Source organism: Myotis nattereri (genome assembly GCF_964212035.1).
Source record: "Myotis nattereri genome assembly, chromosome: 15".
NCBI classification, from domain to species: domain Eukaryota; kingdom Metazoa; phylum Chordata; class Mammalia; order Chiroptera; family Vespertilionidae; genus Myotis; species Myotis nattereri.
This window is the reverse complement of record NC_138090.1, coordinates 20,752,918-20,765,331: the sequence shown is the minus strand read 5'-3', so window position 1 is coordinate 20,765,331 and position 12,414 is coordinate 20,752,918. Positions and strand designations below refer to the sequence as shown.

Here is a 12,414-nt window from a genome sequence, read left to right as displayed (position 1 = left end):
CCTTCATTACAGCTGCTCTGGATGATACCTGCTGAACCCCACCAACATCCAGGGGTTTCCTGTGCCTGTCACAGAGCCCATGTTACATGTCACAGCTCATCCCAAATTCTAACTGCTAGCAAACACCTCAAGTTTGGGTGACTATCTACCTGGCCATTTTCAAGTGTTATAATATTTAGGGTTATAGCTCTGCTCAAAGTGACTACAAATTATCGTGGCAGAAAGGTAATAGGATTTATTCTTCTCCCATATAATAGTCCCAACTCCCACGTGAATAGTCCAGGGTGGCAGGTTGCTTTGCTCCACAGAGTCATTCGGAGATCCAAGCTCTTATGATCTTTTGGTTCTACCATTTCTCTAGGAATGGTCTTCATCTATATGGTCAAAGCTGGGGTGCAGATAAACTCATGTTGCAGCTCATGGAAAGGGGAAAAGAGTCCAGGGAGGCTGGCTTATCTCTTAAATTGGAGATAACCTGCAAAGTCAACTTTCATTCACATCCCATTGGCCTAAACTAAGTTCTAGAGCCACATTTACCTGCAAGGAATTCTGGGTAATGCTATTTCTACCTGGGAGCTTTGGTCTCAGCTTCAACTCTACTGACACGGAATAAAGGGGTAATAGATTTTGATGGCCAGCCAGAAATTGCTGTCATATGTAACAGAAATATTACCTCTTATATGTAAGAGAAATGCTACATGGTTATATATTTAATAAATATTTATTAAGTGCCTACTGTGTGCCAGATACATTTTCTTACACATGTAAGAAAAATGGGGCTAATATATTGCGGGTGAAGTTATTCAATATCATAAACACATTTTCCACTTTTGCAAAACTTTTGCTCTTTCAGATAACAGAGGGCAGCTGGAAATAAGGCAAGGTTTTTATCTTCATATTGCCTGGAAAATATTAGCACCTGTCAAATTCCACCAGCTGGCATTATTGTTCCGTGGATAAGCACACACAAAGCTGCTTAGATAGTTATTTGGATGTTGGTCTCATAAATCATAACTTGCTTGATGCAGGTTTATAAAGCTTCAGGAAGGTTTCTTCCGAGGATGATGTTAGATCGTTGAGATTAAATTCAACCTCAAAGGTGGGTTTTTCCCCCAAAATAATTAAGGCAACAAACACAGCGAATTTTGCTGTTAGTCCTTTGATATAGTAAGTCACACCATCTTCAGGGTTTGTGTACTCAAAGCAATGAATGATAAAATGATGACCAGATTGCGTCAGGTGACTCTGGTGGTAGGCGTGTGGGTGCAGGAAATAGTCCAGAGGCACCAGGAACACTTTCTTCACTTCATCAGGATTCGGCTGGGCCTGGAAGCTGTGGTCTATGAACCCTACAACTGGTGTTATAAATGTATTTGTCTAAAAGCAGAAGACAAAATACACAAATTAAGAAGTGAAGAGGTGCTGTTTCAAATGCGAAAGTCATGCCGCTTCCATGTAAACTAAGAAAACAGGCTGTCCTGGCCAGCATGGCTTAGTGATTAAGCATCACCTATGAACCAGGAGTACCTGCCCAGGTTGCGGGCTCCATCCCCAGTGGGGCGGGGGCATGCAGGAGGCAGCCCATTAATGATTCTTTCTTATCATTGATGTTTCTATCTCTCCCTTCCTCTCTGAAATCAATAAAAATATATATTTTTTTTACAGAAGGGAAAAAAAGAAGAAAGGCTGAAGTAATCAGTACATAAGGTGGGCAGGGCAGGAGGAACTTGCTACAGTTGTAAACTTTATGTTACCCATGAAATGTGGGGAGTCCCTGCCCTACATTAGCAACCGCTGTGAGATAGCTCTGTAAATATTTTGTGAACATGAGAAGGCACAATATTTTGGAATGACAATTTGGCATTGTAAATTCGTGGTCCCTCTGACTTAGCAATTGCAGTTGTGTAAGTAAATTCCTACCAGTGAGAAAAGATACAAGTGCATCAGGTCCTCTAATAATCTCGTTCCATTATAACATTGATGAGATGCTGTGGGAACTTGGTTTATGTCAACTAGCCTAGGGTAAAATTGGCTTTGTTATGTTGTTCACATAAAGTTGCAGAATCTGTTGACAATGTTAAGTAAGGACTTACTGCACAAGACTGAAGCATTATTTGCAATAGCCCAAAACTCTAAAGTTACCACCCTTCAATTGATAGACATTTAGGGTAGATCAATTAGAAGTATAGCCATATCCTATATAATAAAAGCCTAATAGGCCAAGTGTCCGACCATTGGACCGTTTGACCAGTCGCTATGATGCACACAGGCCACCAGGGGGCAGACACTCTGACCAGTAGGTTAGCTTGCTGCTGGGGTCCAGCCAATGGGGACTGGCGTGACAGGCTGGACATGCTCTGGAGCCTTCCCGCGGTCCCTCCGCAGACCCTATCATGCACCGGTGGGGTCCCTCATCCTGGCCTGTGCCCTCTCGCAATCTGGGACCCCTCAGAGGATGTCAGACAGCTACAGGCCAGGTCAAGGGACCCCACTGGTGCACGAATCTGTGCACCAGACCTCTAGAAATGGGATAATATGCCCCTTTAAAAAAATGCAATAGATAACTTTCCCTATAAGTATAGAGAAAGTCATCTTATCAATAGAAAAATGACATAATATTAATTGTGGCATATTTCCATTTATGGAAAATTTTATATATATATCTCCATATATGAACTATTTTACATAGCTCATATATTTATATGTGGGAGGATTTCTATTTACCTTCACAACTGCTTGCAAATAAATGTAGAGTGCTGTTAAGTGAAAGATTCTACTGGGAATTTTGGTGGGGAGGCCTGGGGTTTAGTGAAAAAGTATCTACAGGATTCCACAGCACCCAGTTTGGAAACCACTGATGGAGTTCCCCTTTCTTTTCTGGATGGGGGAAGGGACCAGACAAAAAAAGGGGCTTGCCCAAGGCCACTTAGCTTATAAGGGCAAAGTCCACACAAGGACCAGTCTCTTGACTCCCGACAGCACTCTCAGAGGTCAGGTTTGGTCATCCTGAAGCCAGTGGGTGCACTGGGAGCTCATGAGTCCAAGAAACCCAGTTCCATTCCAGCCCTTACATCAAATAGATACGGCACCAGACGGCAGACAACCTCCACCTGATGAGGATGCAGCCCCACTTCCTCCTGGGCCTCCCGAAGGGCCGTGGCCACATCATCCGCATCCGTGGTTTCGCACTTTCCTCCAGGGAAGCAGACTTCTCCAGGCGACCGTCTCAGCTGGACAGTGAGAAACAGAGCAGCACAGGGTGAGTCCAGTGTGGGAACCACTCACTCACTCAACAAGCACTTACTGAACCTCTCTGCTGTACTACAGGCCATTCTTACAATGGTGGTAATATGTAAAGAACAAGGCAGAAAACATGTTTTACTTGAATCTTTTTATAAAAATGAGCTTTGAAAACTGCTCTCACTTCTGACTTTTCTCTATTTGCCCCTCCTCCCACCCCCCACCCCCCAAATACCACTCACACACAAACAGATTTATGTTGGGTGGGGGAGGGAGGCTGAAAGAAAGGATAAAGAAAAGGGCGATGCTACCAATAGATAACTTCTACTGAGTGCTTACTATGTTGCTTCACAGGGACTTTTTTTCACTGAGTCATCAGAACAGTTTTATAAGCTGTTTTTTGAAAGTTTGTTTTTTTTTTTAATGAGGTGAAATTCATAACATAAAATTAAACTAAACAATCAGTGACATTTAAAACATTCACAGCGTTACACAACTCCTACCACCATCCAGTTCCGGAACATTCTCACCACCCCAGAGGGAGACTGTACCCACCAAGCAGTGGAATCCCACTTGCCTCACCTCCCTGCCCTTACTTTCTGTCCCTATGGATTTACCTTCTTGCATATTCCCTGTAAATGGAATCATATGATATATGTGACCTTTGGCATCTGCTTTTTTTGCTTAGCGTCATGTTTCTGAAGTTCTTCCACATTGCGCCCTGTATCAGTACCTTTTTCCTTTTTATGGCCGTATAGTTTCCCACTGTATGTATATATTGTAATTTGTTTATCTAGCTTACCATTAATGGACATACAGGCTATTATAATATTATTATTTCTACTTTTTAAAAAATACTTTTTAAAATTGATTTCAGAGAGGGAGAAGGAGAGAGATAGAAACATCAATGATGAGAATCATTGATTGGCTGCCTCCTGCACGCCCCCTACTGGGATCGAGCCTGCAACTCAGGCATATGCCTTGATTGGGAATCACACTGTGACCTCCTGGTTCATAGGTTGATGCTCAAACCACTGAGCCACTACGCTGGAAATTATTTCCACTGTTAGGTAAGGGAACTAAAGTTCAAAGAGGTTAAATAATCTGACCAGTTTCACATAGGGTGAGTAGTGGAGCGGGAACGTAACCCAGGATTTAATTCTAGAGCCACGCCCTTAAGCAGCACAGCATACATTGATTAAGACATTACACAGAACATGCAGTCATCAGCACTGACCTGTGTCACCGCCCCTGCCTCTGCACAGACTACAGGGACAGGAGCCTCTTTCCCTGCAAAGCCCCTTCCACATATATCCTTGACCCCATGCCTCCCTGACTTCAGGAGAACCGTTTGTGTCTCCATTTGAGGCATCCTGAATAATTCCCCCCTTTTAAAAATCTCTGTCTTTAAAATGATTTCTCTCCTATCCTGGGCTAGAGGAGCACAACCACCACCCCCCTCTGCCCCCCACTTCTCTCCTCTGCAGGACCAAACTTCTAAGCAAACGTGATCTCAATTTGTTTCACACTCACTCCTGCCAGTGCCCACCATCCTTTCTCTCCTGAACTTTCCAGGGGACCTCAAGGTCAGCAGGGGTCCTGGGTCTGCATCTTCTCAACAGCGTGCAGTGCGGGTAATGTCTGTCCTCAGGGAGTCGGTCACATGAGCTGATGGCTGAAGTGCCTGGCACAGCGCCTGGCCCATGTTAAATATTTATTAATGAGAACTCGTAAGGACAATTCTTGACGTTTACTAGCTAAATCAAAAGGTCACGCAGGCATTTTTAGCACTGGGGCCAATATATCCACGTAAGCTGCCATTATAAATTTTGTCATGTTCTACAGTTTAAAGTCCCATTTGGGCAAGCTTCTGGAAAATGAAAGAAAGCATTTTAAAGTTCCTCTCTGTTAATAAATCAGTAACAAAAATAGATTTAAAAAATCATGAACAGTGCAGGAATTGCTACAATACACAGAAACCTCACATGTCTTCACATCAATTGTAGACAAAAGTGTAGGTGAAAACCAGGTTGATGGACATGTCTCTACCGTCTTGACCATTCACCATCCAAATGCGTAAGAGACAGACGTAATGCCACATCACCTCTGAGAGCTTACTCCATAGTGTTAGCTCATTCAGCAGTGAGGGACCACTGACACACTGACATTGGCACCTGCAGGGACCGACAGGCCTGATTTAATGACTTAGACTTTCATCTATGTTTTTTTCCTTGAATTTCCTCTTGCCTGTTTCAAGCCCTAGAGAGCTGGGAGCAGAAAGAGGAGGGGGAAGAGAGAGGAAAGAGGAGAGGAGAGGAAAGGGGAGACAATGACAGGGGAGAAAGAGGAGAAGGAAGAGGGAGGAGCCTGAGGAGTGCCATAGCCTTACCCTCATAGCATGAGGCACTGTCTTCAGTCCCATTTTAGGAAGAAAACGGGGGCTCAGAGAGAAGAACTTTGCTCCAGGCTCCAGAGCTAGCGGGAGAGCCCACACCTGAGCAGGAAGGGCTGATGACATGCGCCTCCTTCCCCATCTACCGGGAGGAAATCCGTGGGCCCAGCTTGCATGACTCCAGGGAGGAGGCAAGTTCAGGTAATGCCTGAGGGAATTTCTTGCCCTCTCAGCCAGAGAGGCTTAGAGTCCGATTTAATTAGCTTTAAATACTTTTTTTTTTATGTGACCTTTGCATATCAGAGTTCATGGTCTAAAATGATTCTCACTTAATAGTCAATAGATTTGCAAAGGTACTCTAGGTGAAACAGAGGTCAGACACCCGTTTTGGTCTTGTCTGGATATTCTACATGATGGTTCAACTGATAATTTAAAAAGCATGCTTCTGCTGTATCTTCCGGCAGAGCTGGGAACAGACCTGGTCCCCTGGTTCTGCATTAAGTATCTCCCCTTGGAAACTTGATTGTCATCATCTGACCCAGACAGGACAGAATCTACACAAGTCTCATACCAAATCCAGGAAACTTCAGCTGATATGTCAGCTTGCTTTTTCCCCCATGGAGATACTTTTGGTTATTCTGCTTAGAAAGACACTTTATTGTGGCTCATTTTCTTTTTTGTACTTGGACAATTTGAAATGACTGCTTCCCAACTTTTCCTCAGAAGTACCGCTAACAGCAAGGGACAGTGACCATACCCAGGTGTGTACCCAGGGGAACTCCATTCCCACCCCAATATTGTTTTTAAGTTGAACAGTTATCTTAAAAACCTCAAGCCATGTCTGCTAATGGCGCTAATGATGATGACATCTGAAACTTACCAAATCCTTGCCAAGTGCCCGGCTTGTTTTAGAAGCTTTACCTTTGTTACCCTGTGAAATTCTCACAGCGGCCCTATTAGACAGGTGTTAATATTTTGTCCTCATTTTGCAAGTGAGGCTGCAGCACAGAGAGGAGAACTAAGTCACACAGCTGACGAGGAGAGAGCCTGCATTCAAACATGGGCAGCCAGCTTCAGGGCCCAGACTGTTAACTTCAGTGCTCCAGAACTTTCACGTTATACCTGCGGTGGGATTGGTCTAAAACAGTGGCAAACTGTCCCTCTTCTCCCCACCCCCCCATGCCTTCGAGGACAGGGGACAAACTCTAGGGCAGTGGTTATCAACCTTCCTAATGCCGTGACCCTTTAATACAGTTCCTCATGTTGTGGTGGCCCCCAATTTCATTGTTACAAATTGAACATAATTAAAGCATCGTGATTAATCACAAAAACAATATGTAATTATGTATGTGTTTTCCGATGGTCTTAGGCGACCCCTGTGAAAGGGTCGTTCGACCCCCAAAGGGGTCGCGACCCACAGGTTGAGAACCGCTGCTCTAGAAACATTTGTGGTTATCACAAAGGTGTGTGTGTGTGTGTGTGTGTGTGCGTGTTACTGTCATCTAGTAGGTAGGGGCCAGGGATGATGCTAAACATACATCCTATTATGCATAGGGCAGCTTCCACAACAAGGAATTATCCAGCCTAAATGCCAATGGCACCAAGGTTAAGAAACCCAGGTCTAAAAGTATTCTAAATTACTTATTTTTTCTTTCCAAAAAATGTCCCCAAAATGCCATGCTATCCTGTGGCCCCTCAAACATCACAATTCTGAAAGTCCATTTGGGAATCTCTGGCCTCAAAATGTGTACAAGTGACAACAGTTCCTGGGGATTTCAAATGTCCTGCTTTAATGGCAGAAACTCTTGTCACCTACCTTCTCTGACCGGAGGGTGAACAACAGATGAAGTTTTCCTTCTTTAGCCAACAACGGTAAAAGGATGGAATATTTACTAGACGACAAGTGAGAATATTTGGTCCCAACATCATGCTTCTTTAAGCGGGCCTTAGCATCCTCTATCAAACTGTTTCTAAAAGGGAGATAAAAGAAACATTATAGTACCAGCGTTATAGTAAAAATCTTGTCCTGCCTATATTTCTGCTTTGCTGTGTATCTTGAGGTTTACCATTTCTGAGTCTCGGTGTACTTTTCAATAACATGGCAGAAATAATAATAACAAAAATCACATGATTTTTGGCAAGATAAAATGAGGCAAAAACCTACAGTTTCACTTTCCAATTAACCGCAGTTCATCTTAGTCCAAAATATTAAATTAAATATTCCAGAAATAAACAATTCATAAGTTTTCAATATGCGCTGTTCTGAGTAGGGTGATGAAATCTTGCACTGCCCAACTCCATCCCACCTGGGACATGAGTCATTCCTTTATCCAGGTGTCCAGGCTGTCTATGCTACCTGCCCGTTGTCATTTAGTAGCCTTCTCGTGATCAGATGCAATGCTTGTGTTCAAGTAATATAAGGGTTATTTGAACAATGGTCCCAAAGCACAAGAGTAATGATGCTGGCAATTCTGATACGCCAAAGAGAATATGTAAAGTGCTTCCCATAAGGGAAAAGTACAGTACAATAAGATATTTTGAGAGAGACCACACTTACATAATTTTTACTACAGCATATTGTTATAATCATTCTATTGTATCATTGTTGTTAATCTCTTACTCTGTGTAGGAAAAAACCATTATAATATATATATATATATATATATATATATATATATATATATATGGTTTGGTACTATCTGCAGTTTCAGGCATCTCCTGGGGGTCTTGGAACGTATCCCCCATGGGTGAGGGGTGGAACTATGTACTAAGAACACAGTTTAGTACACAAGTTCATTTGAAAACTAAATTTAAATTATGGTAAAATACTTTTTAACAATGCAGTAGTTAATTATCAAAATCCATAAATATAAGACAGGTTTGCTAAATAAGTCATTGTAAGGTCAGATCATTGTAAAGTTAAGAACTTTCTCTTAATCTGGCCCTTATATGTCATGTTATCAAGCATTCCTTTTATCAAATACTCAACTGTTATCAAATATTCAACTGCTTTATAACAGTGGTTCCCAAACTTTAACAGCAACAGAATCCCCTAGAGCAGTAGTTCTCAACCTGTGGGTCGCCAATCTGTGGGTCGTGACCCCTTTGGGGGTCGAACGACCCTTTCACAGGGTTCGCCTAAGACCAACGGAAAACACATATATAATTACATATTGTTTTTGTGATTAATCACTATGCTTTAATTATGTTCAATTTGTAACAATGAAAATACATTCTGCATATCAGGTATTTACATTACGATTCATAACAGTAGTAAAATTACAATTATGAAGTAGCAACGAAAATAATTTTATGGTTGGGGGTCACCACAACATGAGAAACTGTATTCAAGGGTCGCGGCCTTAGGAAGGTTGAGAACCACTGCCCTAGAGGGTTTGCTGGGCCCACCCCAAACTGTGACTCAGTAAGTGTGGGGTGGAGCCTGAGAGTTAGCATTTATATCAAACTCCCAAGTGATGGTGATGTTGCAGACCAGGGGAACACACTTTGAGAATATACAAGTATTGGGATTTATGACCACAAATGGTGCCCTGAATCCATGACTGTGAATTTGTTTTGGTCCCTTTGAACGGTGTATTTTGTTGCTGGTTTGTGTAGTGGGTTAAATAGTGTCCCCCCCTAAGCCACAAATCTGACTTGGAAACAGAATTTCTGTAGATGTAATTAGTTTAGGACTTAAGATGAAACCATCCTGGTTTTAAGGTGGACCCTAATTCCAATGACTGGTGTCCTTATAAAAAGAGGAGCGGACACAGAGAGACAGATACACACACAAGAAAGAAGGCCAGGTGAAGGCAGAGGGAGAGACTGGATGTGCCGCTGCCAGAAGCAAAGGAACACCAGAAGCTGCCACAGGCCAGGAAGGGTCCTCCCCTAGAACCTGGCAGGTTCTTGATTTTGGACTTCTAGTTTTCACAACTGCGAGAGCATAAACTTCTCTTTTGTAAGCTACCCAGTTTGTGGCACATTGTTATTGACAACACAAAAAACTAACAGTTTAATTGTAATTTTTCTATGGGAAAGGTAGTTTTGCAGAGTAGGCAAAATCAGATGTGGAAGTCAGCTAGAACTGGTTTCAAAATGCTTAGGCATGACCTCTCTGAGCTCCCCTTCCCTCATCTGTGACATGTTTGAAAGTATGTATGAGGATTTAATGATATAACTCATATACGGTGGCTGGTACTCAGCTAGTGGCCTATGAATGATGACTACTGTCATAAATGTCTCCATCATTAAATGAGCAGTTGTTTGTGGAAGCTGTTTGCTATTTGATGCCTCTTTCTACTGGCAGGATGCCCCCTAAAAGTGGTTGGATAACCACAGTAAACTGCAAAATAACGACCAAAGGCTTGAAAGGAATCAGAGTGCTGGGAACGCCAGGGAGGCATCCGGAAGAGGAAACGGGCCTGCCCAGTGTGGCTTCTAAGAGGCCCCAGAACTAATCAGAGGGTCCAGCAGATGCTAAGTCTGCAAAAATGTGTCTGTCCACATTAGGGGCTGATCCTGGGAATAATCACCATAAAAACACCAACAAAAAAGTAGCAGCCACCCTGTTCTGAGCATGGGCTTATCCCCACACCCTTGCCTTGCTTTTCTCTTTTCATCCTCACACCAGCGCGGCGAGGTGAGCGCCTAATCTGGTCCAGAACCAGAGAGGTTATGTAACTGAGACCCAAGGCCACGACTGGGAGTAGCCACCGGGGAACTTGAACCCTGGGTTGCCAGCTGCGGGCTGGGTTTCCAGAGGTCGAACTCTGGAGACGCCTGGAGCAGAAAAGGTGAGCGGCTGGGCAGGGAACGCCTTGGGGGAAAGGGGGTGGGGACTACCCATGATGACAGGTGTTAACTCAAGATGCCAGAGCCCGGCTCCGTCCGGGGCCGGGGCCGGAGAAGATGCAGAGGTCCCTGGATCCTGCCGGCGGCCAAGGAGGTGAGGGCATCGAGGGCGGGCTCGGCAAAAGCAATCGCGGGTAAAAGGCCCCTACGACCCGCGGCCCGCGATCAGCTCGGCCCCGCCCCGATCAAGGCCGGCTCAACGTGCCAGGGGCCGGGGAGGCTTTACCTGACTGTCTCCGGAGGACAGGGTCGCGACATTGTTCCGTGAAAGTTTGTTTCCAGCCGGTGACTCCTCAGAGTTTCTGGGCGGCCGGGCATGCGCAGAGGCAGTTGGTCTGGGGAGGGGCGAGGGGCGAGGCCTAGGGATGGACAGGAGGCGGGGCCTAAGTCCAGAGTCGGTGATGGGGCGGGGCCTAAGTCCAGAGACGGTGATGGGGCGGAGCGTGGGGAAGTGGGCGGGGTCTGGCGCCGTAGGCGGAGAATCCGGGCGGGACGTCACGTGAGGGCGGGGCTTAGTGCAGGGCCTTCCAGGTCGCAGGAAGCGGTTTCTGCCCTGCTCCTTGCTGTGCCCTTGGAACAATGGGCATGTGAGGCATTCTGAAACTGAAAATTCTAAAAAAAGGAGAGAAAAAATGAAAATGCAGTGCTGGTGAGTTGAGAGGATTCTGACACTCGTGTTTACTGTTGTTAGGAGGTTAAGTCGGTTCCATTTTTCTGAACAGCGGTCACACGCATTTACTGAGCACCTACTGTGTGCTGGGTACAAATCCCACAGCTGGCAAAAACACACGTGGAGCTTACCGTCAAATGGGAGAGAGAGACGGGAAGCAGAAAATGACATAGATAAAGCAGAGGCCTTCAGTCCTTGGAGAGCATCTGTGGGAGGAACGTGACCAAATCAGATCAGAGAAGGCTTACCGGAGAGAATGGAAACAGAGCAGACCTCCAAGGCAGCTGTCTCCAGAGTGTAGTTAGCTCAGGACCCGCAGCGTCAGCACCACTCGAATGCTGTTAAAATACAGACTCCAGGGTCTCATCCCAGAGCTGCTGGGTCAGAAATGGGGGGTCAGGACTACTGATGTGTACATAGGAGATTTCTGTATGTGTGGAAAGTAAACAAGGGAAAGGGGCAGAGGAAAGAGTTCTAGGAAGAAGGACAAATTTGTGTGAAGACTCCAAGGTGTGCACAGACCCGAGAGGAGTGGCTTGAGAAGAGCCAGTGAGAGGGAGCCTGGTTGGAGCTGACACTTCAGAGGTCAGACTTCAGAGACTTAAGGCCAGGCTGACTTCTCTGTCCTGTACAGGAGGTGCAATGCCTGGAACCCACAATAATGTTCTCATTTTAATTTCTTTTAAAAGCAGAAGAAAATTAATATAATAATAAGCAATCTAAAATAATAAATCCAGCCTGATTACATTCATCTTTATACCAATACAGTCATAACATAGAATTTATTTTATTATTATTATTAGTTTATGGAGGAAGGGGTTCATAAAACCAAATTGCCTACGGACTGTGAAATGCACAGTGAGGCCCTGGGTGGTGGGACAGTTGGGCCACGTTTCCCAAGATCTCTATAAACACTGAGCTTAGATGTTCCCCTAGTGAGTCTGCCAAGGCGTGAGCCCAAACCAAAAGCTTGATGACAGCCTAATAATAACAATGATGGCACCTCACCCACATTTGTGTACTTCATCCTCTGAGCAACCCTATGAAGTCGGGTTATTTCTATAGCGGCATTAACATTCCCACTTTCCAAATTAGGAAATAAAAAATGCCTTTTTTAAGTTTACACAGCTAGGTTCAAGGTTACATCATCCTGACCTCTGAGTTCATTTGTTTCCACATCACCTCTCCGAAGCAACTGGCCTGTGAATTATATGGCTCTGATTATGAATGAGAAGGAGATAAATGAACCCTTCCT

General features: G+C 44.5%; 1 protein-coding gene across 1 annotated transcript; it reads right to left on the bottom strand.

Moving 5' to 3' along the window:
* Positions 1-766: 766 nt before the first annotated feature.
* Positions 767-10,807, bottom strand: NUDT7 (nudix hydrolase 7; the record flags this gene model as incomplete). The annotated part of the gene is made up of 4 exons (XM_081108607.1): positions 767-1,377; positions 3,072-3,230; positions 7,449-7,602; positions 10,716-10,807. The coding sequence occupies 4 exons, from the start codon at positions 10,805-10,807 to the stop codon at positions 1,009-1,011; spliced, it is 774 nt and encodes a 257-aa protein (XP_080964733.1). The 3' UTR covers positions 767-1,008.
* Positions 10,808-12,414: the final 1,607 nt, after the last annotated feature.